The sequence below is a fragment of the Bos taurus genome, chromosome 3 (genome assembly GCF_002263795.3).
Source record: "Bos taurus isolate L1 Dominette 01449 registration number 42190680 breed Hereford chromosome 3, ARS-UCD2.0, whole genome shotgun sequence".
NCBI lineage: Eukaryota > Metazoa > Chordata > Mammalia > Artiodactyla > Bovidae > Bos > Bos taurus.
Genome location: NC_037330.1, coordinates 9,527,281 through 9,553,826, shown reverse-complemented (window position 1 = coordinate 9,553,826; position 26,546 = coordinate 9,527,281). Strand labels below are relative to the sequence as shown.

The window sequence follows — 26,546 nt, the reverse complement described above, 5'->3', positions numbered from 1 at the left end:
TTTCTAGTTCACAAGTCTGGTACTTGTTAGCATGCTGACCTCCACATACCTCTTTGAATCTCCCCATTTTCCTCTCTATGGGCTTCTCCTCAGGTACCCAATAACCCCAGGCATAGCTTCAGCCCAGAGCTCTTGGTTAGCGACTAAGCGAATAATGTGTCCCATCTGTAACCAGGGTGAAGGAAACCCAGAAAGAGATCTTCTCTGGAAGGCCTACTGGTCTGTCCAGGAGGCCCGGCCTGCCCTTCCACCAGCCGCCTCCCAGATCCTGCGAGTTCTGATGCTCAAACTTTGGAAAGGTGCATCTGGAGGGCTTGGGGAGACTCTCTGCCCTCTGTCTCCAAGCAGACTCCATGCTGCTCCTGACACTGTCTCTGACTCTTGTATCTAAGGGCCGGCCTGGGGCTCCAACGCTACCTTCCCCTGGCTTCGGCCACCCCACCACCTAACAGTGCAGGAAAAAGTCTGCGTTTCTTACTCTGAGAGGTTAGATACAGACTCGGGAGACCTGGGTTCTGATTCTGTTTCATCAGCTCAAACTGTCAGTCTCCCTGGGCCTCAGTTTCCCCATCAGGAAATCGAGAGGAAGATGTCGCACTTCATGGGCTCCGGCCTCTACCAGGCTGAGAGGACTGGTCCCCGGCACTCGTCCTGAGGGGCGCGTTCCCCACGGGGCACAGCCTCCCCCCTCCCCCCCCCCCCCCCCCCCCCCCCCCCCCCCGCCGCCCCGCTGCTCTCGGCGGTGGTGCCAGGCCTCGGAGGGTGAGGGGAACCCAGGGGGAGCACCCAGCGGGACAAATGGACCTTCCACGGGCCAGTTGCTTAAGGGGCGGGAGGGGAGGAGTCCTCAGAGATCCTGTTTCAACAAACGTTTCTTTCCCGAGAAGTGGAAGGCGGGGGAGAGGGGGAGAGGGACCTATTTAAAGCTACCCTGTTGCTCACTGTCTCGGTCTGTCTGCCGGGGTCTCTGGCCACTGCCCCAGACTGGTGATCTGGGCTTGGGTTCCTCCTGGCGACCTCTCCCGTCTAGGTCCCTCAGCCACTCTGCCCCAAGATGGGCCGTGGGGTGAGTATCTCCAAAGAGCAGGGGTCACTCTGGAGGGAGCCGTAGGGCTCTCTGGATGTGAGGGAGGCTGGCGGGAAAGGACGAGGTCAGGATGGGATGTGGAGGGAGGAGCAGTGGAAGAACGAAGAGTCTTCCAGCATGGCTGTGTGCACAGACCCGCAGCGTTCACCACCCGCTGCGCTCTCCTCCTCCTCCGCGGCAGCAGCCCCAGCCCAGCCCCGCATCTCCTCCAGCGCTGCCGCCTCCCCGCCCCATCTCTGTCCCTGCGCCTCCCCACCACATCCCCATCATCACCCTCTGGCCTCCCAGCTGCAGGGATCTGTGCCACTGTCAATGCTCCCCACCTTCGCCCCCCGCTGAAACTATCTGTTCCTCTAGGAGTCTCAGCCTGGGGGATAGGGGTCCAAGGTGAGGTGGGAGAGAGGGACAGGGGCCGTCCACTCCTGAGTCACCAAGCAGTTGTGCACACCAGCTCCAGGGGCCCTGAGCTCCCAGGACAGCTGGGAGGAGTGCGTGGAGGAAAGCAAATGTGCCCTGAGTCCCCCTGTCCAGCACCCCTGCGCGTCGCAGGCAGCATTGTCCTCCAGCTCCAAGCCACATACTTCGAGGACTTTCCCAGAGGCTGGTGAGAGCTGCCGGCACCCCCCTCAGTCCACCCCAGCCTGTGGCATTCTGCAGCACTGAGTATGCCAAGGGGAAGATTAACAACCACCAGGGCAGAGGGGGGCAGGGCCAGGGCTTTGAATTCTTGGAAATGAAATTTCCATATGGAGAAAAGGGATCCAGTCCCTTTACATCCTGCGCCTAGCGGTTTTCCTTTTGTGGAATGTTGGCCGAAGACAGCAGAGAGGAAAAGGGTCTGGGGAACAACAGGGATGGGAGGGTGCTGAGGAAAGAGGGTGCCAGGGGGAACTGTGGGGGCATCTCTGGGGCTGGGAGGGTCAGGCAAGGACGTGGTTTCGCACTAAGTTTAGCAGCTGGGAAAACTCTGAGCTTGGACACCAGGGTTCCTGAGCTGGGGTGGGAGCTATAAATAGAACTGGGGTGTGTGTGTGTGTGTGTGTGTGTGTGTGTTGGTGACTCATGCATTCTCCATAGACTGCGGTTGATACAGATATTCCTGGGTGAGCACCTGTGTTTGTGTCTCAGGAGACAATTTTGCAAATGTGCAGGCCTTCGAGCATGAGTGGGCATAGATGTCACCGTGTGGGGGCACGTGAGGGTCTGTGAAGAGCTGTCTCTGATGTGTGGGCTTCACAGAGGAAGAGCTCACAGCCGTGGGAAGATACACTGTCTGCGGACTCTCAGCTGCACCTTGACGTCTTTTGTTCCCCGCAGGGAGCGGGAGTCCCCAGCTGAGGCACAGGACCGCTGACCTCTCCCCTCCTCTGCCTTAGCACAGGGTAGACCCAGCTCAAGAAGTCCTGCTTGAGAAGCGATTTGACCTTGACTTCTTCAGGGGCCTGCGCTTTTCCCCCAGTGCCCACGAATTCCCTCCCATCCACCCCCAGTAGCAAGCCAGGGAGTAGGTCTGGTTCTGTTCAGACTGAGGCTGGGGCCCCTTAGGGCTTGCAGCTTAGAGTTCAACCAGCCTTGAGACCCCCAAAGAGGGAAGGCACCCCCATCCACATCCCCTGCTCCCTGCAGAGCAAGAGCTCACTGTCACCACCTCCCCCTGTGGCCTCCCCCTGTGGCATCGAAGGGCAGCGTGGGAGCTGGGGGGAGGGACAGCCGGGTGGGGAGGGAGCCTGCTCCAGCTGCCACCGAAGGGCAGAGGTGGGGGGAGCGATGGCTGATTTCCAGCTGCCCCCACTGTGTCCTGGCCCTGGGCTCTCTCAGAAAGAACTCTCTGTTCTCCTTCAGCATTCAAGGTCCAGAGAGGGGGACTTGTGGACTTGTGGATGAGGGAGGGAGAAAGGGGGGGTGGTCCTTGCTTCCTCTCTTTCTTTCTTGCCTGAGCAGCCCGCTGGCCCCAGATCTCCGCAGGCTCCTGGCTGCAGAGCCTGAGATCTCTGCCAGGATGGGAGAGGGGACAGGGCAGTGTGTCCCCAGCTCTGTGACTGCCTGCAAGAGAGCAGGGTGGGCACTTGGGGGTTGCTGCTCAGCCATCATCTGTACATGCCAGACATGCATATGTGGGCTGGCAAATTTTTAAAGCCATACCTATGATTCCAATTTTCACAAACTTTATTTCATATCTAAGTATGCAGAAATTCTCTGGGCTCTACTCCTTGGCCCCCAGTCGTAGCCTAATCCTCTGTGCATGCTCAGGCCTCATCCTACCCTAGGAGCTGTGGAGGGTCACAGAGAAGCTTGTTTAGCCTTGTCTCTTGCCTCTTGGCTCTTCAATGCTTTTCAACCATTCTCAGCCCTGTCCCACCAAGGACAGGATCCAAAGAATTAGATTGGTGAATCTAGGACTTTTCAAAACAATCAATTCAATGAGTCCCCCTAAGTCACTGGGGAAAGGAGAGGTTACCACTCACAACCCTTCCCTACACCTTCTGTTGAGCTGCTTCAGTCTCCCCAGGAAGAGAGCCTTCAGGACGCCAAAAGTAGCCCTGATTCATAGATGCTTCACATGAAAACAAATGCAAGATTTACCGGTCATCTTTGCTGAGAAGAGCATTTCTGAGCAACACAGCCTAGGAGAGCTCACATCCTTCTAAATAGATCATTAGGCATTATCTAGGCGATAACGGTGTCCACCTCTCACTGCACTGCCCCCACCCCAGTTCCTGATTTCACTGGTCAGACTTCTATTTCTTCTAGTGCTAGAATCTAGGTGCTAGATGCATGATCTCTTGTGATCAGGGCAGCTGTCACATTCCTTGGATTGCTCCTCTTTGATGGGAAAAAATTGTATTATCCTTGAGCACAATGGATTTCTAGGGCAGTAAAACTACTCTATATACTATAATAGTGGATATATGTCATTATAATGAAAGTGTTAGTTGCTCAGTTGTGTCTGACTCTTTGTGATCCTATAGACTGTAGCCCACCAGACTCCTCTGTCCATGGAATTCTCCAGGCAAAAATACTGGAGTGGGTAGCCTTTCCCTTCTCCAGGGGATCTTCCCAACCCAAGGATCAATGCCAGGTTCCATGGTAAAGAATTGCAGGTGGATCCTTTGCCTTCTGAGCCACCAGGGAAGCCCATATGTCACTACACATTCATCCAAACCCACAGAATGAGCCCTAATGTAAACTATGGACTTTGAGTGATAATGATATATCCATGTAGGTTCATCCATTGTAACAATGTACCACCGGTGCCAGATGTTGATGGTAGGGGAGGCCATGCCCGTGGGGGCAGGAGATATATGGGAACCTGTAATTTCTGCTCAGCTTTGCTGTCAACCTAAAACTCCTCTAAAAGAAAAGGTCTTTTTTTTTTTTTTTTTTTTAAGCATTATCCTGAAAAAAAAAAAGCGGGGGTGGGGGTGGGGGGACAAAGCCTTTGATGTAAATCCCACCCAGGTATCCTCTCTTTATGGGAAAATAGGAGTGTTTCTATAGAAACACTAATCCCTGAAGCCTTGGCCCGGCACTTGGGATTCAGGAGAAGTAGAGGCACAGGACAGCAACTGAGCAGTGCCTTGGCGACAAGGACGCCACGGCCTGAAGGAGTTGGGAAAGGAGCCTGGGGAAGAGGGAGCGAGCAGGCACTGGCCACGCCACGCCAGGCCTCCTCAGCCCCTCCTGTCCTATCGCCCAAGACCCCTTGGAAGGAAAGCTTCCTCACCCTCTCCCCACAAAGTCCCCTGTGAGACCCCGGAAGCCTGAGGGCGATGAGGAGCCCACTGACCCGTAAGAGGAGGGGGAAATGGTGACCTTGGGAAACTCCAGTTAGAATGTCCACCTGACTTCACCAGAGGACCCAGGAATGTCTGGCCCTAGGAGTCCCATGCATCTTCAGTTTCAGATTTATCCTCAGAGATGATCTCTTCTCTATTTAGACAAATAGGGCCCGGTCCTCTCCTCACCCAGTTGTGCTTTGAGGCTTCGTGTCCTGTAAATCGCCTTTTACCCCGTCACAGGCAGGCCTGCCCAACAGGACACTCTGAGTGCCCGTTTCCTGGAGGCACTGACCCTCCAGCTACTGATTTCTCAGTCTGTGAGCCCTGCCCATCATTTCCACACTCCACCACCAGACACTAGGGCTCCCCCCTCCTCTAGACACTTCTCTGCCCTGATCCCTGACTCCCCAAAGACTCCTACCCCCCAAATTCCTAACTCTCTCTTCTCCCCTCTGAGTCAAGCAGTCACACATTGAGACAAAGACATTCCCACAGGGTGCTTCTACCCACTGGATGAACTCTCCCAGCCAGTCCCTTCCAGAACTCCAAATAGTGTAAGATGGTGGTTTTTAGTTTTTTGTTTATTTTACTTTAAGGGTTCTTTCAACAAACAAAATCTTAGCAGAAGCCCAGCTACTAAACAGCTAAAGGTGGGCTCCTGAGTCCTGAGCCCCTCGGCCTTTCCTAAAGTTCAAACACAGAGCCCCAGGACTCTGCCAACAGTTTGAAAACAGAGGGCCTGGGGTCCCTGACACCCTGCATCCCCTCTACTCCCCTGGGATGACCACTGACTTTGAATCCACTGGCCTCCACTCCCAGTGCCTGGGCTCCCAGTCCTTCAGTCGGAATAGAAGCTCCAGCCTCCCTGACTCCCTAGGTCCTCCCTTCCTCCTGCAGGCTGGCCGCGAGTACTCGCCTGCAGCCACCACTGCGGAAAATGGGGGCGGCAAGAAGAAACAGAAAGAGAAGGAGCTGGATGAGCTGAAGAAGGAAGTGGCCATGGTGAGCCCCAGCCTGCCCTGCAGGCCATGGGAAAATCTCCTACGCTGGGTCTCCCACGTGGGAAAGTCTCCCACGTGGGAAAGTCTCCCATGCAGCCCGTGCACTCCTGGATGCCTGCGCCCAGCCTCGCATGCTCCTTGCTCCCCTGCTGTGCTCTGAGTGCCCTCAGATGCATTCTAGACATGCTCAGCTTTCTTCCCCAAAGCAACTTGCTTTCCCTTCCCCAGGATGACCACAAGCTGTCCTTGGATGAGCTGGGCCGCAAGTACCAAGTGGATCTGTCCAAGGTCAGTGAAGGGGTGTCTAGGGAAGCACCAAAGAGGTGAGAGAAGCTTTTCCCTGAGAGAGCCTGAGGGAAAAGGGAGCTTTAAAATTCAAATCCAACCCTCTTTATGGTTAAGGAAACCCAAGGCCAGAGATGAGGGACTAGTTGGTGGCAGAGCCAAAACTAGGGTGCAGATCATCTGCTTCTCAGTCTATAGCTCCTTCCCTGGCTGCCTGGAAGCCAGGGCTCCTTACACCCCAAGGCCCCAGAGGGCCTCCGGGCAGCAGCTCAGTGACACCTCTCATGGAACCGACATACCTGTAGTAGTGAGGGAACCCAGGACTGCTGTCACAGTAAAGCCCTGGGCGCCCACTATGCACGTAGCACTGGGGTAAGATTAGCTACTTTCCTGAGTCTTACAACAAGCCAGGTGTGGAGCCCTGTTCATTAAAGCAAGGACACTTGGGGAGAGTAACTTCCCTTGATTACGTCAATAGTTGGTGGCACGTCACATTACCAAGCCCATCATTTTGAAAAGTAATAAGTCATTCATCAAAAATGTAGGCCTTCCCTGACTGCCTTTTTGAAAATTCTATGCCCCCATCCTTTACCTTACCTTATTTTTTAAAATAACATGTTTCACTATCGGGCAGTAATGTCTGTTTATCGTGTATCCCCTCATGAGATCATCAGCTTCACAGGGCAGGGACTTGTGGCTCTTGTCCATCCCTGGAGCCTAGCTCTGACTCGATTGCCTGATGTGTAGGCGCTCAGTACACATTTATTGAATAAGCAAGAGGACAGATAGAAAAATAGTTAAGAAATGGCTTCTGCCTTCAAGGAGCTCAAAATCTAGCAGTCCAGTGCCTTGTGGTGAGTGCAGCCCTAGAATCATGCCTGGGATACAAGGGGACCAGAGAGGGATGTCTGGGCCAGCCTTGGGCTCAGGATAAAGGGCGAGGTGAAGCTTTCTGGGGAAAGTGATGAGTGGAGACCAAGGCTGTGTGACATTGATGGTCAATAATGTAGGACCTTCTTGAATCCTTGGTGAAGGGGAGAATCTGAAGGAAGAGAGAGATGAGGCAGGGTGGGGGGACGGGGCCAAGTAAGATGTCTTTTCAGAGAGCCTTATCCAGGCTGCCTCCAGAGGAGATTACTGGGGCCCTAACCAAAATGTGTCTCAACCCAAGGTTGACCAGAGTTGGGGGAGCCACAGCCCATATCCTCAGCCTTCAAAACCTCCAACACCCATTGCAAATGCCACCTCCTCCATGTGGCCTCTCCTGATGACCCCCACCCCTTCCAACCAGGTGGGATTTTTCCCTCCACCTGGACATTATGCCCCTGTGAGGTTCCTGCCGGGAAATGGTGAAGGGCCAGGTTGGTTCTGGATGTGAGATCAGCTCCCTCACCTCTCTTCACCTCCCTCAGGGCCTCACCAACCAGCGGGCCCAGGACATTCTGGCTCGGGATGGACCCAATGCCCTCACCCCACCCCCAACCACCCCTGAGTGGGTCAAGTTCTGTCGTCAGCTTTTCGGGGGCTTCTCCATCCTACTGTGGATTGGGGCCATCCTCTGCTTCCTGGCCTTTGGCATCCAGGCTGCCATGGAGGATGAACCGTCCAACGACAATGTAAGCCAGCACACCTGACCTCTGAACCAGCCAATGACTCTGTCCTGTAGCCCTAAATCTTCAGTACAGTGGGTCGGGGAGAGGCAGGGAGCAAGACCTCTTGTACAATCCCACAGCCCTTCAGCTCTTTGGACTGAAAAGGGGTGAGGCTTCTGAAAGTGAAAGTGTTAATTGCTCAGTCAGGTCTGACTCTGTGACCCCATGGACTGTAGCCTGCCAGGCTCCTCTGTCCATGGGATTCTCCAGGAAAAAATACTCGAGTGGGTTACTGGGACCTCCTCCAGGGGACCTTCCTGCCCAGAGATCAAACCCAGGTCTCCTGACCTCCAGGTGGACTCTTTACCGTTTCAGCCACCAGGAAGCCTTCTATACACATCTAGAAACACCCCCTCCAACACACATACTCATGGTGGAGACAGCCTCTCCTTGTTCCTTCACACTTAAGTGGACTTGTCTCCACCCCCAGGTCTTTCCCCGCTCAAGAAGCCCTAGTCCTGGGAACTCCCTACAATTTCCCCATCCCCTCTAGTCTTAGGTGGCTGGGGATTAGCAGGTTGGGGGGTGGGGTGGGAGAGGACTTTCTTCCACTACTCTCACTTTCAGACACAAACAAAGGGGCACTAAACTCTCACCCTGAGTGGCAGCTGTCCCTCTAGGGCTGGGAAAAGTCAGGTCCCTCAAAGCCTTTGTCCTTACCAGCTTTATCTGGGCGTGGTGCTGGCAGCTGTGGTCATCGTCACTGGCTGCTTCTCCTACTACCAGGAGGCCAAGAGCTCCAAGATCATGGATTCCTTCAAGAACATGGTGCCTCAGGTAGATGGCTGGGGGCTGGGCTGTGGGCTGGGGCGTTAGGTTTCTGGGAGAGTCTGGCTTAGCTCTTCTCAACTCCTTGTGCTCAGAGAAGGAGGCTTGGGCAGAAAAGACCCTCCAGTTCTCCACACTGGGACCTATCTTGTTTCTAAGGGTGCCGGGTTTGTCCTTCTCCTTGATGGGATTGGAGGTGAGGGGGGAGACGGGTGCAAGAGGAAGGTCGGGGTAGAGATGAGCACAACTTCCCCGCAGCAAGCCCTTGTGGTGCGAGAAGGAGAGAAGATGCAGATCAACGCGGAGGAGGTGGTGGTGGGCGACCTGGTGGAGGTGAAGGGTGGGGACCGCGTGCCCGCTGACCTCCGGATCATCTCTTCTCACGGCTGCAAGGTGAGGGCGCCGTGTCAGAGCTACTGGCAGAGTCTAAAAAGCAAGCTGTCTAAGGCTGCGAGGGGTCAGCTAGAGGCTTAAAGTTTGGGAGACTCGGGTCCAGGTGTCAACACCTGCTCCCACAGTGCCCAGCCCCACCTTGTCCTGTACTAGAGCTTGCACGTTGTTTGCTTGTATCTGTGTGCCATGAATGCTCTGCACCCTGGGTGTTTCTTTGAGTTTCTTTGATATCCACTTCATAGCAACAATTTATTGAGTATGTGTCAGATGCTTTATAGACTTTCACACAGGCTATCTAATTTAACTCTGCCAGAGTGGTGTAATCACCCAGGGATGTTGTGCGTGGTCACATAATCATTCCCCACACAACCATAGACAGTGCCGTTTTCACAGACTATAGTTAGTGGCGCCCCTGTAGGTATGCAGTGCAGACATTCTGCTTCCATTTCCATTTAAAGAAGAGTAAATCAGAAGCACTATTGGTTAAGTAACCAGCTCAAGGTCACAGAAGAAGTCGATGAGCCCAGATTCCAAACCAGAGCAGGGACAATAGCTGAGTAACACTATAAATATGTGATGAGAGCAAGTGTAATTCTGTCTCCAGTGTCATGGTGACTGAGTGTGGCTGGAGTCAGGACACAGTTGTGTGTGCACGAGCGTGTCTGCCTATCTGATGACCCCCACACTGCCTTTCTCCTCAGGTGGACAACTCCTCCCTGACAGGCGAGTCAGAACCCCAGACCCGCTCCCCTGAGTTCACCCACGAGAATCCCCTGGAGACCCGCAATATCTGTTTCTTCTCTACCAACTGTGTGGAAGGTGAGAGACCAGCCTGGTGGGGAGCCCCTGCTTCCAGCAGCAGCTGTGGGAGGAGCCTGAATCGTGGGTCCCCAGGCAGGCCCATGGGGCTGTGGCCATGCTTGCTTGTCAAGAGCCTGGCTAGGGAGAAGGGAATCAAAGGGTCTGGAGCCCTGAGTATTACAGGAATAATATCTCCAGCAGTGTGACCCCATGGAATAGCTACCTCCCCACAGTAAGAGCTCTGTTCTGTCCACCCCAGGACAGAGCGGGTTCCTAAGCCTTCAGATATGAGCCAAGACCACTATACGCACGCACACACACACACACACACATCCCCCAAACCAGCCTCAACTCCTAGAAGTCTTTGGTTTGACTGATGGCCCCCTTCACTCCTGGTTCTAGGGCTAGTTGCTTCACCTCTTGACTCTTGTTTGACCAGGACCCAGACTGGGGAAGGGGTAAGAAAGCATCCGGTCCAGGTGAACACTCGGGCCTTTCCTCAGGCCGCCTCCAGGCCTGGGCTTCACCAAAGGAACTGTTGGTCATACACAGGCTGCCCGGTGGGCCCTCAGCTCTGGCTTCTAGAGATAACCAAAGGCCAGGAAGAGGCCCCAGAGCTGTCACCGCCGAGTGGCTGGAGTCCAGGCCCACCCGAAACCCTACCCTCTGTGGTTGTGAGTGGTGTCGGGGGCTGAGTTGAGCTGGTGGGAGGAAGTGTCTGACTAGACGATGAGCCTCAGAAAGTGGGTCAAACGGGCCTTGTATCTGCCGCCTCCCCCTTCCCCCCTCCACACACACCTCTCCCTTCTTGTATCTCATTTCTCTGCAGTGTGTTCTGTTTCTCTGGGCTTTTCCCTTCCTTCAGCAAGTTGGATTCACAGCAAAAAATATCACCACACATTGTTTCCTAAAGTTTTAATGTCCTGAGATTCTGAAAGTTGCTCTGCATTTCCCACAATTGGTAAAAATGCCTCGTAAAACATGCCACTGATTACCCTGAACTGACTTTGGAGAGAGGAGAGGAAATGAATGGAACTAATGTTTTTGGAGGGCCTACTATGTGCCAGATGCTGCTTTAGGTATATCACAGCACTGTCTCATTTCATTATTAAAATCAGTAGGAAGGAATTCACACAAGGATGCAAACCCAGGTTTGGCGGGTTCCGATGCATGCTCTTTCCACAACAGTGCACTTCCTCCCCTGAGTACCCCTGGAATGTCTACCTAAGAGCTAGTGGTTGCCTAGCTTCTTCTAGAGAGATTTGTACCTAGTGTCGAGAAACAAAAACTTATGCCTACATGGAAAATCCATAAGTGCTTTACTTACAAATTTACTTACGAACACAATATATTGTGTTCAAAAATATTGTTATATTTTTAAATGATAACAAGTGTGAGATTAGGGCTTCCAGGGTGGCGCGGTGGTAAAGAACCTACCTGCCAATGCAACAGACGCAAGAGATGTGGGTTTGATCCTTGGGTCAGGAAGATCCCCTAGAGAAGGAAATGGCAACTCACTCCGGTATTCTTTCCTGGGAAATGCTATGGACAGAGAAGCCTGGCAGGTGACAGTCCATGGAGTCACAAAGAGTCAGACATGACTAAGCACACACAAAATCTAAGAGATGAGATTGATTTTACTGAAATAACCACAGGCAATACTTTTATTACATTCACTGAATCTCCTCAATGTGAACTTTGAGTTTATTTGCAAGGATTTGCCCCCTACCCCCGCCCCAGGTACAAGTATAAGAGAGAATAACGTGCTGTTGCACTGAGTTCTGGGACTGGCCATCTGTCCTGGGAGAGGAAGCCAAGGGAGGTAGTCTTCTGGAGGCACCCTCCAGGATGGGAGTCCTTGGCTTATGCACGCTGTGCTGGCTTTCCTTTCCCAGGAAGCAGGAAGGGACTTCAGTTCCTAGGATCCCCAAGGTACCCGACCTGGTATCCCTTCCTGTGTTGCAGGCACTGCCAGGGGCATCGTGATTGCCACAGGTGACCGGACGGTGATGGGCCGTATAGCCACTCTGGCCTCAGGCCTGGAGGTCGGGCGGACGCCCATAGCCATGGAGATTGAGCACTTCATTCAGCTGATCACAGGGGTGGCCGTCTTCCTGGGGGTCTCCTTCTTCGTGCTGTCCCTCATCCTGGGCTACAGCTGGCTGGAGGCGGTCATCTTCCTTATCGGCATCATTGTGGCCAACGTGCCTGAGGGTCTGCTGGCCACTGTCACCGTGAGTGGGTCAGGTTGAGGGGTTACCCAGGGAGGGCTCTGCTCCCCTGCCTCAAAAGCAAGAGAGGCTTATAGCTTTTCTGCAATTTTTTCACAATTTAGCCTCTAAAATCACACATTCGATTTCTCATTACTACATGGCTTAGAATGTGGGTCTGAAAAAGTCCGCTTTAGTGCCTGGCTCAGAGTTTGAGTAAGAAAAGTCTCAGGTTGGGCTGTGTCTTAGCACTCAGTTTTGCTCCCAGGGCTCTTGCTAGTCACCATTCCTCACAACCCTCATTAGTCATCTCTCCACTGCCATCTGGAGCTCATCCTGCCCAACCCTCCTGTCAAGCCTCTCTCAAAGGTCACCAGTGAGTGACTAGCAAATCCAGTGACCTTTCCTCAGCTCCCACCCTTCACTGTGCTGCTGAAATGGATACTGCTGTCCACGTCCCTAGCATTCTCTCCTTTGCGGAGGGCTGCGACAGGTTGCTGCCCCGGTTCTCCTCTCCCCTGTTCCCTGCAGCGTCTCCTTCTCCCCACCCTTCACTGGTCATCAGGCCTCAGTGCTCTGTTCATCTCCTAATGCACCCGAGTGAGCTCTTCTCCTCCCAGTCCCTGGTGCCTGTTCCATTTTGATGACACGCACATACCTACACCCTGCTCTGGCCAAACACCTGCAACTCCTTACTGGACATTTCACCTAAATATACACTCATGATCTCAGCTCAACATGTCTAAAGTGGCACACATTCACGACTTACACCTAGGTCCCTCTCCATGTTCATGGAGTAGGATCAAGAGAGAAGGGACAGAGCCATGGTCTGGGGTAAGAACAAGGTCATCTCCAGCTCCAGGTGGAGCCCTTTTTACTGCCCACTCTCTCTACCAGGTGTGTCTGACCCTGACAGCCAAGCGCATGGCTCGGAAGAACTGCCTGGTGAAGAACCTGGAGGCGGTGGAGACTCTGGGCTCCACCTCCACCATCTGCTCCGACAAGACCGGAACCCTCACCCAGAACCGCATGACCGTCGCCCACATGTGGTTCGACAATCAGATCCATGAGGCCGACACCACGGAAGATCAGTCTGGTGACTGGGCGCTCTACCCGAGCAGGGGGGAATGTTCAGAGCACCGGGGTTGGCAGGGCGGGTGGGATGAGATAAGGGCTCTAAAGTGGAGCCAACCTCCTTCTTCTCCCTCCTTTCCTCCCAGGGGCCACTTTTGACAAACGATCCCCGACATGGACTGCCCTATCCCGGATTGCTGGTCTCTGCAACCGTGCTGTGTTCAAGGCAGGGCAGGAAAACATCTCTGTGTCTAAGGTAAGGTGGGGGGTCCTCGCAGTCTACCCCCTTTCCTGACACACAGCTTCCCCTTTCACACCTTGTGGCTGCCCAGAGGATGGTGTGCTTGGTCCTCCACTGTGACACTGAATTCTGCTTGTTGGCAGCGGGACACAGCAGGTGATGCCTCCGAGTCAGCTCTCCTCAAGTGCATTGAGCTGTCCTGCGGCTCCGTGAGGAAGATGAGGGATAGAAACCCCAAGGTGGCAGAGATCCCTTTCAACTCAACCAATAAGTACCAGGTGGGGTTTGGATGCCGGGTCAGGAGGAGAGGAAGGGATGGGAGTGAGGGGCGCACAAAGTCAAGGGGGAATCCTCAGGCAGAGAGAGGCCCTCTGAGCATCAGCTCCTCTCACCGCTGCCTCATCCCCCTGGCAGCATGGATGACCAGACGTCTGGTTGCAACCAACTCCTGTCCCCAGCTCCCAAATCTTTGTTTCTTGTTTCTATAAGCTGCCACCCTCTCAACTCTTCTCCACATCCTCTGGCTCCAGTCCCCTAACAGTTCCATTCCATTCAGTTGAATCATACTTTGGAAATATCCTTAGGGTATCCCCCAGCCTGTCCCTGTTAAATGCCAGGACAGCAGCCTCAGAACCATAGGGGTGGGGCTTCCTTGGCGGTCCAATGGTTAAAAATCTGCCTGCCATTCAGGGAACACGGGTTCAATCCCTGGTCCGGAAGATCCCGCTTGCCTCAAGGCAACTAAGGCCAGGCACCATAACTACTGAGCCCGTCCTCTAAAGCCCAAGAGCTGCAAACTATTGAAGCCCGTGTGCTTTAGAGCCCATGCTCCACGGGAGAAGCCACGGCAATGAGAAGCCCACACATTGCAACTAGAGAATAGACCTTGCTCACCGCAACTGGAGAAAGAGCTCATGCAGCAACGAAGACCCAGCGCAGCCAATAAATAAATAAATAAAATCTAAAAAGCCATATGGGTAAAGCCCCCTGAACCCAGTATGGTGATGGGGCATGCTGATGACAGAGCCACGTCGCCCGTAGCCCAGGGCCTGTCCTAAGTGATCAGAGGAAATATCTGCTGAATGAATAAATGTCATATGGGAAAGTGACCGGCAGGTTGCAGGGTTATGACTATGAGGTCCAAACACCCATCCACACACAGAGACTCTCGCTATGTTGCTAGTGGTCAATATCTCAGGGATTATTTTATTAAGGGAATCTTACCATCCTCTGCTCTTTGCCAGGCCCCGTGCTGGGCGCTGGAGCTTCTGAGACAAGTCTGGCCCCCTCTGTAACTGCCTGTCCTCTCTCCAGCTGTCCATCCACGAGCGAGAAGACAGCCCCCAGAGCCACGTGCTGGTGATGAAGGGGGCCCCTGAGCGCATCCTGGACCGTTGCTCCTCCATCCTGGTGCAGGGCAAGGAGATCCCTCTGGACAAGGAGATGCAAGATGCCTTCCAGAATGCCTACCTGGAGCTGGGAGGGCTCGGGGAGCGCGTCCTGGGTGAGGGGACAGAAGCAGGGAGCAGGGCTCAGGAAGGCCTCCCTGGGATGAGGGGCGCAGGGGGACACCAAAGTGACCACCAGCCTGCTCTCACTCCTCCCATCTGCCCTCTTCAGGCTTCTGTCAACTGAATCTGCCCTCTGCAAAGTTTCCTCGGGGCTTCAAATTTGACACGGATGAGCTGAACTTTCCCACAGAGAAGCTCTGCTTCGTGGGGCTCATGTCCATGATTGACCCTCCACGGGCTGCCGTTCCCGATGCTGTGGGCAAGTGCCGGAGTGCAGGCATCAAGGTACTGGCCTCACTTCGTCCCTCTTCCCAAACACCAAAGGTCCAGGGGACGTGAGGGCTGCTTCCCTGGGGAGACACGACCACGGGTGGCCTCCTTCCCACTGACCAAGAGGAGAAGCTATCCATCTGCAAGGAAAGTTTCAGCCCTGCCTTAGACTCTCACTCTGGTCCTTCTGCTCAGAGTAACCAGTCTTCCATGCCCATCCTCTCTCTCTCCAGGGCACAGCTCCTTCCACTCTGATTTCAAGCTGATCAGGCACCCCTGTCTTGGAGATCTAGTTGTTTTCCCCTTCCCAGGCACTGCCCACTCCTTCTCTCTAGCTGTTTGGGATGAGATTAGACCTTCTCAACAACTACTCCCTCTTCTGTGCTACGTGTGTGCTTCATTCAACAAATGTTTTATTGTTTACCAAGTATGTACCAGGCACTGTTCAAGGTGCTGGTGTTCAACAAACAAACAAAAGTCCCTTCCATCTTGGTTACTTTCTTGTTTCCAAGATACAGCTCTTTACCACTCTTAGCCTGTCCAGTTGCCAGTTCTGAGGCCATCGTTTGTTCTTCCTTTTTCAACATCTCACCTACTCCCAAATCAGTTCAACTCAGTCTGTCTATTGAGGGCTGAACCGGGCACTGGGGATACGAAAACAAATAAGATACAGTGCCTGGCCTCCAGAGTTCATGATCCCTCTGGGGGAAAGATGCCTTAAAATTAATCACAGAGCAATTTCAACAGCTAGGGTCTTTGTGCACCTGCTAAGGGGCAGATACTCTAATAATAAAAAGAGTCCATTGTTTTGTGAGGCTTTATATTGGCGCCAGTGGTAAATAATCTGCCTGCCGAAGCAGGAGACTCAAGAGACGTGGGTTTGACCCTTGGGTCGAGAAGATCCCTGGAGTAGGAAATGGCAACCCGCTCCAGTATTCTTGCCTGGAGAAACCCATGGACAGAGGAGCCTGGCGGGCTATAGTCCGTGGGGTCGCAAAGAGTTGAATACAACTGAGCAACTAAACAGCAACCACCACCAGAATATGTATCAGGTACTATTCTAAGCACCAAATCCGCATGATCTCATTTGATCTTCACTACAACCCTATAAGTAGGCACTACTATTTTCCCTTTTTTTACAGAAGGGAAGCTGAGGCTTAGAGTAACATGCCCAAGGCCTCAGAGTTAGTAAGTGGTAGAGCTGGGATTTGAACCAAGGCATCTGCTATTTTTTAACCATCACACTCAAGCACTTGTGTGTATATATGTACATATATGTGATTTCTGAACCCTGCCACCACTCTTTGTCTGTAAGGTAGGCATCACTACTCCCATTTAAAAATAAAACAAGCTGAGACTCAGAACGGTAAATAGCTTTCCCAAAATAAAACTGCTATTAAGAGGGAGATTGGCTAGAGGAAGCCTGGCCAGCTCATCCGGAAAGCCCATGCTCCCCTTGTCACCTGGCAGCCTGTTGCCACAATCAGAACTGTCGCCAGGCCTGGGAAGGCACGTCCGGGAAACTCAGAGCAGCAGTGAGCAATTAAGTCCACCTTGGAGAACTGGACAGTTTTACAGAGGGCATGATATTCGATCTGGTCTTCGAAGGGTGAAGAGCATTTGGAAAGGAGGGAGGGAGTGGAAGGCAGGAGCAGAGAACAGCGTGTACCCTGTCGTGGTTGAGCTGTTCAGGGCACGTGGGGGTGGCACTGGGAGGTGGCTGCAGAGTGGCTGGGATGGAGACTGGAGCCAAGGCCAGGGCCAGTTGGAAGGACTTTGCTTAAATGCCAGTCTTGGGCTTTATCCCGCGAGCCACTGGGAGTCACAGGTATCACAGGACAGAGCTAGCTCTTAGGAGGCTAGACCTACATGGAGGAGGGGCTGCACTTGGAGAAGAGTTAACTCGAGTCAGAGAGACAGTGTAAGAAGGTGACACAGTAGCACAGGCAAGGAAATGACCCAAATGAGGGCAGCGACAAAGGGAGTGGAGGAGTTAACACTTGACAGATGTTTTGAGAACTTGGTGGGCAAACTCAAATCGAGAGGCAAGGAAGATCCAGAAGACAGAGGGACTGGATGAACAGAGGGACAGAATCTCAGGTGGGGAGCAGAGAGGGAGGCTCAGTGAGGGTGGTGGGAATAGATCACTAGTTCTACTTGCCCTGACATTGGAAGGGTCTGTAAGATGCTCAGGGGAGATGTTTCTGGGAAAGCAGGAATATGCCTACCAAGGGAGGACAGGGCTTCAAGGAGAGGGTGGTGGACAGGGCCAAACTCCTCAGGGGGTGAAGAAGGATGAGGACTGCAAAGATGCTTCTGTCTTTCAGTTGGGAGGCCCGTATGGCCTTTGGGGGTGGAAGAGAAGGCAGTGGGGCCTAAAGAGGCTTCCTTCTCAGATCTGTGGGTTTCACTCCAAAAACCCCCACATGCAAATGCTGTCCTAAGCCAGCTCTGACGCTTATAAAAGCCTCTTATCCAGCCTCTCAGATGCTAACCACCCACCTCATCCAACTGCATCCATTCTGCAACAGCAGCAATGAACATCGTTGCTGTTGAGGCGGGGAACCCCGTGGTGAAGGGATGGCAGAGGCAGAGGACCATGAGACGGAAGGTAGAGGGAGAGCCAGAGGAGGTGTCCCCTCCCATCCCTGCCCAGTCCAGTCGGGATGCCAGCAGCCACCACATTGAGCAGTAAGAAAGCCATGTCCGTCCTGGCTCCTGGGACTTACAGCAATGAAGGGGCTGCAACCGAAGGGGCTAAAACAGACGGCCGAAGCCTTTAGTTCCTCATCAGTGAGATGAAGGAGCTGTTAAGTCTTTCCAATTCTGACAACCTTGTATCCCATGGAATCCAAACTCCTAAACAATCCTAGAGGCTCCTCTTACAGGGGACCCGCATTAACCTCGTTACTCTATTAGAGAGGCTTTCCTGCATTTAGGCAAATGTTCTGTGTATCTCCTGAACACAACCTGCCATCTCTCCCTCTCACCCTCCCTCCCAAACACACACAGTTCAGTTATTTTGGCTGGGCCCACTTCCAGCCCCACTACCCACTATCCATTGGTCCCACTTCCAGCCCCACTGTTTAGTTGGAAGACTTTGGGGAAGGAATAAAAGGAGAAAAGAACGGAATGCTTCTTTCCTTCTCTCTTTTCTTCTTCCCGCCAGGTGATCATGGTGACCGGTGACCACCCCATCACAGCCAAGGCCATTGCCAAAGGCGTGGGCATCATCTCAGAAGGCAACGAGACAGTGGAGGACATTGCCGCCCGGCTCAACATTCCTGTTAGCCAAGTCAACCCCAGGTGAGGCTCCGCAGGACCCCTCACATCAACTCAGCCTCTCCCACAGGACGCTCGAGCATCCCGGGCTCTCCCTAACTTCTGGTTCCCTGGTCCTGAGTGGGTGACCAGGCTGTGCTGTGTAACCGTGAAGACATCACTTTCCCTTCCTGAGCCTCCATTTTCTCAAGATGAGGGTGTCTCTGCGCTGCCAGGTTGCTATGGGAGCGAGATACGTGTAACCAGCATGTGGCCTAGCACACGTGCAGATGACCACGGTGACGCCACACGGGGAGGACTGAGCGCCATCCCCTCTAAGAGAGAAGTGGGAAAGGCAGGGCACTGAGCTGCAGAAGGAGAGGGGGACTGAAGCTGTGGGGGAGTCCCTGCAGCAGCGAGGAGGGGCAGGGGGTGCTCTCAGGCTCCAGGGAATCAGTGGGCTCTGCCCCTGCCTCCAGAGAAGCCAAGGCGTGTGTGGTGCACGGCTCTGACCTGAAAGATATGACGTCGGAGCAGCTGGACGAGATCCTCAAGAATCACACGGAGATCGTCTTTGCCCGGACGTCTCCTCAGCAGAAGCTCATCATCGTGGAGGGCTGCCAGAGGCAGGTGGGTGTGGGGGGCAGGGGCCAGGGCCAGGGCCAGGCGTGTACAGGGGCTGCACCCCCAGCTCTGGCTGTACCCTCTCCCCAGGGAGCCATTGTGGCGGTGACGGGGGATGGGGTGAATGACTCCCCGGCGCTAAAGAAGGCGGACATTGGCATCGCCATGGGCATCGCTGGCTCCGACGTTTCTAAGCAGGCCGCCGACATGATCCTGCTGGATGACAACTTTGCCTCCATCGTCACTGGCGTGGAGGAGGGTGAGGGACTGCACGGGCTGGGGTGGCACCCTGGATTCCGAGCTGGCACAGCTGCTTCCCTGCCTTTTACCTCAATTACAGACTCAACTCAGGGTTTCAGGCATCCACCTTCTGATTTAGCTCCAATACAAAATCTCCCCCTACTGGGAAGATGGGCAGCCATGCTTGCAGGAGCCAGGGGTGGGCAGGGTCCCTCCAGCCTCCCTGATGCCCTCAGGACCTCCCCACAGGCCGCCTGATCTTTGACAACCTGAAGAAATCCATCGCCTACACCCTGACCAGTAACATCCCCGAGATCACCCCTTTCCTGCTGTTCATCATCGCCAACATCCCCCTGCCTCTGGGCACCGTGACCATCCTCTGCATTGACCTGGGCACTGATATGGTGAGGTCAGGGGTTGAAGGAGGTGGTGGGGCAAGGCAGTCGTGGGCTGCAGTGGGTAGGGATAGGCAGCAGAGGGAAGAAGAGGTGCAGCAGGGGCACCCGAGGAGGCTGGGAGGGTTGCAGAGAAGAGAAGCACAGGCCTGGAGGATGAGCGGGTTTGGGGAACTTACTAAGTGTTTGAATTGTGTCGAAGATTCTTCACTGCTGGTTGTCCTCTGCTCCCACCCTCTCCCTTCAAATGCCCTCCCCACCACCCACGGCCCCCTTGCACAGGTCCCTGCCATCTCCTTGGCCTATGAGGCAGCTGAGAGTGACATCATGAAGCGGCAGCCACGCAACCCGCAGACGGACAAGCTGGTGAACGAGAGGCTCATCAGCATGGCCTATGGACAGATCGGTGCGGCCAGACCCCGGGTTCAGGAGGGAACCCCAAGAGGATGCCTTTCCTGGCTTTTGAAGGGATGACCCCCCTGCAAAATTCCAGAACAAGGGCCGCCTCCCCAAGGGTCAGCGATGTCCATCTCTGGCCCAGAGGGGCTGGCTCCACCCTGCTACCTGCTCTGACCCAGGCCCTGCCCTTTGTCCTTTGCCCACCTACAGGGATGATCCAGGCTCTGGGTGGCTTCTTCACCTACTTTGTGATCCTGGCAGAGAATGGTTTTCTACCTTCGCGGCTTCTGGGAATCCGCCTGGACTGGGATGACCGGTCCATGAATGACTTGGAGGACAGCTACGGACAGGAGTGGGTGAGTGGGCCGCGTAAGTGCGGATGCATGTGCATAGGGTGGGGCTGAATGCCTGAAAGGAGTGGTCAGTGGGGGCTGGTGGGATTGGAGGCTAAGGATGGTGCAGGTGCCCAGTGTTTAACATCCACCCTGGAGCATAATGAACTCTGGTCCTCCCCTTTCCTCTTACTCTCTCACCTCTCTCTGCCTGCCCCCCGCAGACCTATGAACAGCGGAAGGTGGTGGAGTTCACATGCCACACGGCTTTCTTTGCCAGCATTGTGGTCGTGCAATGGGCTGACCTCATCATCTGCAAGACCCGCCGCAACTCAGTTTTCCAGCAGGGAATGAAGTGAGCGCCGCCCACCACCTGTTGGCCCCGCCCACCGGGCAGAGCACACACTCACCCACCCATACAGGCCCAGATCTGCTGGAGTCTCAGACGGCAGTTGCCCAGCTGTATATCTGTAGCATTGTTGGAAATAGATGAGAGAAGAGGAAGGAGGGCTATGACCATTTCTGATGAGTTTCAATTTGCTTCTAAAATCTCCTTCACGATGGTCTTCCATCTTCCTTTTCATCTTCTCCCCATACCTCTTCTCTCCCTTCCTCCATTCCTTCCATCTTATACTCTAATCCTCACCCATCCTCACCCTTGGGCCAGCCCTAAATACAGGATCTCCTGTGTTCCCCTCCACTTGGCAGGTGGCTCCAGTTCGTAGCACTTGCCTTGTGATGGTGGTGTTATTCTTGCAGGGCAGAGAGTTACTCGGAGTCAAGTTCCGGGCCTTCTACTAGTGTGAGTTACAGGTGCCAGTCACTGTGCTAAGTGATTCACATACATCCTCTGACATGCCTGAGGTCACCCAGCGGGGAATGGCTGAGCTCGCAGCTGTTACACTGGGTGGCTCATCCATCCCAAAGCCTGGAATCCGGGGGGCACTCAGTGATTTCCTCTGCAATTCCAGCCTGGATGGTGATCAGTACTGAAGGTATCACCCCCATTTTCTTTCTTTTCTATTACTGCAAGCAATGGGCACAATCCCCGTGAGTTTTGTCACAATTTCTTACTTGAAGAAGAAGAAGAAAAAAAAAGATGCCAAAACTCTGGTGAAGTTAAGAGCATTAAGATCCTAGGGAGAAGAAGGGGAAGTGTCTGTTAGATAAAGAAAGGTAGCCCAAGAGAAAGAGATTCTACTGAGCTAAAATCACTAATGGGGACAAGGCAGGGAGGAGAGAACAAGAAGCAGAGAGTCCTTACTGTGCAGGGCGCAGCAAGCAGGGAACATAACCATTCTTCATTGAGTATCTACGACCAGCAGCTACCAGGGGCTGCAGAAGACACTGAGAAGGTATAAGACACCCATGGGTCCTGAACTGAAGGGGTTTCCAAAGCATCTTGCTGGGGAGACGACACTTTCAAAGGCCATGGGCCTGGAGCACTAACAAGATTATAAGATGCCTGAGGGCAGGCCCCCATTCTCCAGAAGGAAGCTTCTCCAGCACAGGGCTGTGTATCACCCAACACATAGGAAACATTTCTTCAATGAATGAACGTATGTGTTATAGACAACAATCGGTGGTGAAACCATTAAGAAGAAAAAATAAAGACAATCTTTGTTTGGTTACACAGTACTCTTGCCAGGAAAATCCCATGGACAGAGGAGCCTGGTAGGCTGCAGTCCATGGGGTCGCTAAGAGTCGGGCACGACTGAGCGACTTCCCTTTCACTTTTCACTTTCATGCCTTGGAGAAGGAAATGGCAACCCACTCCACTGTTCTTGCCTGGAGAATCCCAGGGACGGGGGAGCCTGGTTAGCTGCCGTCTATGGGGTCGCACAGAGTCGGACACGACTGAAGCGGCTTGGCGGCAGCAGCAGCAGAAGAGGGCGTTTGAAGAAGGACATCGTTTGTAGCCTTTCCTCGGCATTTCTTCCCGCCTCTCTCCCTTCCACCACCAGGGGTCACCCTAGATCTCTGCCCCCTCTTCTCGCCCTCCGCTCAAACCCTATTTACCCTCCTTTCTTTGCCTTTCCAGAAACAAGATTCTGATTTTTGGGCTCCTGGAGGAGACAGCACTGGCGGCCTTTCTGTCTTACTGCCCGGGCATGGGCGTGGCTCTCCGAATGTACCCGCTCAAGTGAGTGTCCCCTCGGAAGGGCCCCCCTGCTAGGAGCCAAGTTCTGGAACCTCGGAAGCAACTTCTGATGCTCCTGACACTTTTGTTTCCTTCAGGGTCACCTGGTGGTTCTGCGCCTTCCCCTACAGTCTCCTTATCTTCATCTACGATGAGGTCCGAAAGCTGATCCTGCGGCGATATCCGGGTGGTAAGCACCCCCGTGCCTCACCCCGACCCCGCAAAGTGCAACCCCCCACTGTCGGCTACCTACCCTCCAGGGCTCTGAACGCGGACTCCATCCCCATTACGGATCTTTGCGCCTTTCCATCCTGGGCTCTCTGGACCTTGGAGCCCTGACTCCGCGGAACCTCATCCTCTCAGATTCCGGTCCCACCTAACTGGTCTCTGAGGCCCTCCACCTTCCACCTGGAATCACAGAACATCGGAACTAGAAGGGCCCTCCGAGGCCATCTAGTCCCACCTCCACATTTTACAGACAAAGAGAGGGGCAGAGGTGAATTGATTCGTTCAGGGTCAAAAACAGAGGAGCCGCAGAACTGGCCCTACAGCCCAGGCCTCCCAAGTCCCAGGCATCAACCAAGTGTTTTTTTTTTCCCCCAACAAGCATTTTTGGTCACTTAGTGGAGGTCGAAAATGGATGGCCTACAAGCCAAATATGGTCCGTGGATATTGTTTGGTTTGGCTGCCCTGTATGGGGCGGGTGTTTTTTGTTTGTTTGTTTTTCAATTGGCCTAATGTCTAAAACTTAGGGGCTTTCACATAAAACCTGAATTTCTGACTTCTCCTGAAAAATCACAGGTGCTGTTGACCCCAGGCCCCATTTCTGCACAGCAGCCATGGACAGCTGCCCTTAAGGAACTCACTTATTACTTGAACAGTCCCTGTTGGCATTTCTATTTTCACCCCCATCCCAGTCTGGGCCCACCGGCCCCTGTGCTAAGAGCAGGCCTCTCCTTCCCCCTAACCCACGGCCCCACTCACTGGAGTCCCCTTCTCCCTCTCCACCTTCCACAGCTGTTTTCCCCTCCCTCCAGGCTTCTGTGCCACCTGGCCTCGGCCACCCAAGCCCCTAGGACACTTATCTCTTGCCTCTTTTTAAGCTCATGCTGCAACCCCACCCCTCATCTCTCTAACAGGCTGGGTGGAGAAGGAGACCTACTACTGAGCCGGTCGGAAAGAAGGAGCAGGCACAGAGAAGATGGGGGGCCCTGGAGGTGTCACCAGGATGGCATTGGGTAGGGGTGGAAAACACTGGGGTATATTTGGGGGGGAGGGCTAGAGAATGAGGCAACTCAGCAGGCCAAGTTGGGGGAGAGGGTAACTTAGCTTGGGATGATTGCCCCAGAGGCCTAACTAGGAGCAAGCAGCTTAGACACTACATGTCAGGATCCCCTCCCCAGATCCTGCTTCATTCCACATGCTGTCTTTCTTATCCAAGGAACTGAGGGGTACCCCCAACCCTCCGCAGTCCCTGCCCCTTCACCCCCACCTCCCACGAGAACAGATTGACACCGAAAGGCAGGGGTCTGTCTAAACCAGGGGAGGGGAGCTGTCACCGATCACCAAGGTCCCTTTATCTCCCCAGCCTCATCCTACTTCCCACCTTTACCCCTATTTGCTTCCTGCTCAACTCTGACCCCTGCTTCCCCTTCAGACCTGGAATCCACCTGGTGAGTGCTAGGACCTGAGGCCAGAAAGGGAACAGGTTGGAGAAGCTGGCCTGTCTGCCAGCCAAGGCCATTCAGGAAACGCTAGAGGAGAGCTGCTCGGACAGGTGGGAGGGTCGGGTATGGTGGAGGAGGTGGGCAGGAAGGGAGAGGGGTCGATGACGGGACCTCTGACATAGACGTCCCGGCCCCAGCTCTGAGTCCTGCCCTTTAGAGTAGCCCGCCAGCAGACCAAATTCCAGGGTCGCAGAGGCAGAGGCAGGACCCAGAAAGCAGTCTGGGGAGTTTCACTGAGGCTGCACTCTCAAGGTGCCTGTGGCACTCCCCACAGACACTTGCTTTGTGGTCTGGTGGTCCCCAAGGCCCAGGTGTCACAGAAACTCCAGCTCTCTCTGTCAGCATCTTTGGTAATACCCTGGCCTTTAGAATGCCAAGTCCTCAGAAGTTCCACATGGTGCTGAGAGGGGGAGCTGCCATTCCCCATCATGCCCACCCCGATGAACCTGCACCACTCCCAGGCACTGCCAAGCCAGCCCTGGAAAAGAAGGTCCCAGGCCATGAGCTGGAATTGAGGTGGAGAAGTTTCCAGAAACATCCTGTCTTCCAGGGACACACAGAATGAGCTTAGGTCGTGGACGTGGTTAGAACCTCTGGACAACAAGAGAGAAAGCATTAGGAGACCTGCCTTGGTCTCTCAGACCGCAGGGCTGTCCCGCCCAGGCACACGCCCTTCACACTATGATCATTGTGCCCACTTTCCCTTGAGACAGGGAGGTGGTTTCAGGTCCCTACAGGAAGATGCTTTTCCTCCTCAACCTCCTCCCCACCTGCACTCTGCTCTATTGGCAGCACTGCCCATTCTCTAAGCCTGGCTTAGATTAGAAGGCATTGGGAATATCCTGTAGAGAGACACCTAGGTGAACCAAGAGTGTGAGAGACACACCTAAGGAAAATGGAAGACCTAAGGCAGACAGGAAGGAAGCACAACAGATAAACATCAGGCCGGCAAAAAACCTCCCAAGGGCTATTACTTCAATACACTGGAATTTTACTTTATCCGAAGTACCTTGAAATAACGAGTCATTGCCTGGGGCTTAGAAAACGAAACGGGAAACCATATTAATTTGGGCCTGATGAATTTGAGATTTATTGACCATGGACAAAGGTTTATCTTGCACAATGAATAAAATGGCATTTGTTTAGCAAATTAAGAGCATAAACAATATCGCTAGGGGTAGCACATGTAGTCTCCTAAAACAGTACTTTTTGGACACTTTAGGAATATCCATTTAGAAATAGTGAATGCATGGGCTAATTATCATCTGCTGTGTTTGTTAAAGAAGCATCTGCAAGACCTTTACTTGGTGACCTTTTGTAAGACATTAGTTTGAGGCAGTATGTATGTACTTGAAAACAATAAAGTTGCATTTCTTTATGAAAGAAGTCCCTTCCACAAGTCTGATTTTTATCCTTAGCACTTGCCTCCCTCCCAGACTGTGGTGTTGAAGTGTGTGCCTCCTCCACAAGATTTGGCTTGTGGAGGAGGCAGTAGGGAGGGCAAGAGGTAAGGATCAGAGGGAAGCAGCCTGGGAACAGATGATGTCAGTGGAGCAAGAGAGAAAGGAAGAAGTTAGGTTGCAGAACGATCCGGAAGAGAATAGAGTGGGGCCATCCTTCCTGATGGCTGAACCCACCCCAAGAGCCATCAAGGCTTTTCTAGGACAGGAAAGAGTCCATGAATCTATAGGCCCGAACCCTGAGGGCCACGTCTGTTTTTTCCATGCCAGACCACAAGCAGGCCACTCTTATTATGAGCAGCAGGGTCGGGATGGCGGGGAGGAGACGGTGGGCTGAAGGACCCTGATTGTCAACACCAGTCAACAGTCTATACTGTTGTACTTGCTGTCTTTGGAGGGGGAAGAATGGAGGGAGAAGCAGATGCAATCCTTGAAATTCATCTAAGTAGCGGACGTTGGAGGCTTCCCAGGTGGCTCAGTGGTAAAGAATCTGCCTGCAGGTGCAGGAGACACAGGGTCAGGAAAATCCGCTGGAGGAAGAAATGGCAACCCACTCCATATTCCTGCCTGGAGAATCCCATGGACAGAGGAGTCTAGTGGGTTACAGTCCATGGGGTCACAAATAGTCGGACACAACTGAGTGACTGAGCCGCAGCAGCAGACATCAGAAATCTTCTCGGACAGGGTGTGATGGGCAGTAAGGAGGGATGCTTCTGTGCTGGGGATGGAGGGGTGGATGGGAGGGTGTGCATTTTCCCATGAGTCCCTAACAACAGGAGAGAGGAAGACACCAAACTTATAGCCCTGTGTCAGGATCTTGGGATAGCAGTCAGGAGTCAGCTCTTGGCCCCTTTATTACAACGCTAGCAGTGGTGGTGATGGTGAGTATTGTGATA

The 26,546-nt window shown here is 53.6% G+C and overlaps 1 protein-coding gene across 1 annotated transcript; it reads left to right on the top strand.

Moving 5' to 3' along the window:
- Positions 1-967: 967 nt before the first annotated feature.
- ATP1A2 (ATPase Na+/K+ transporting subunit alpha 2) lies at positions 968-25,576 on the top strand. The gene is given in 23 exon segments (NM_001081524.1): positions 968-1,066; positions 5,764-5,868; positions 6,096-6,155; positions 7,565-7,768; positions 8,468-8,581; positions 8,831-8,965; positions 9,667-9,784; positions 11,732-12,000; positions 12,874-13,072; positions 13,197-13,306; positions 13,435-13,569; positions 14,606-14,795; positions 14,912-15,087; positions 18,242-18,378; positions 18,813-18,963; positions 19,048-19,216; positions 19,447-19,601; positions 19,875-19,998; positions 20,202-20,347; positions 20,548-20,678; positions 22,365-22,466; positions 22,562-22,653; positions 23,603-25,576. Coding segments are annotated over 23 exon segments (3,063 nt in total). The 5' UTR covers positions 968-1,054; the 3' UTR covers positions 23,632-25,576.
- The last annotated feature ends 970 nt before the right edge of the window (positions 25,577-26,546 follow it).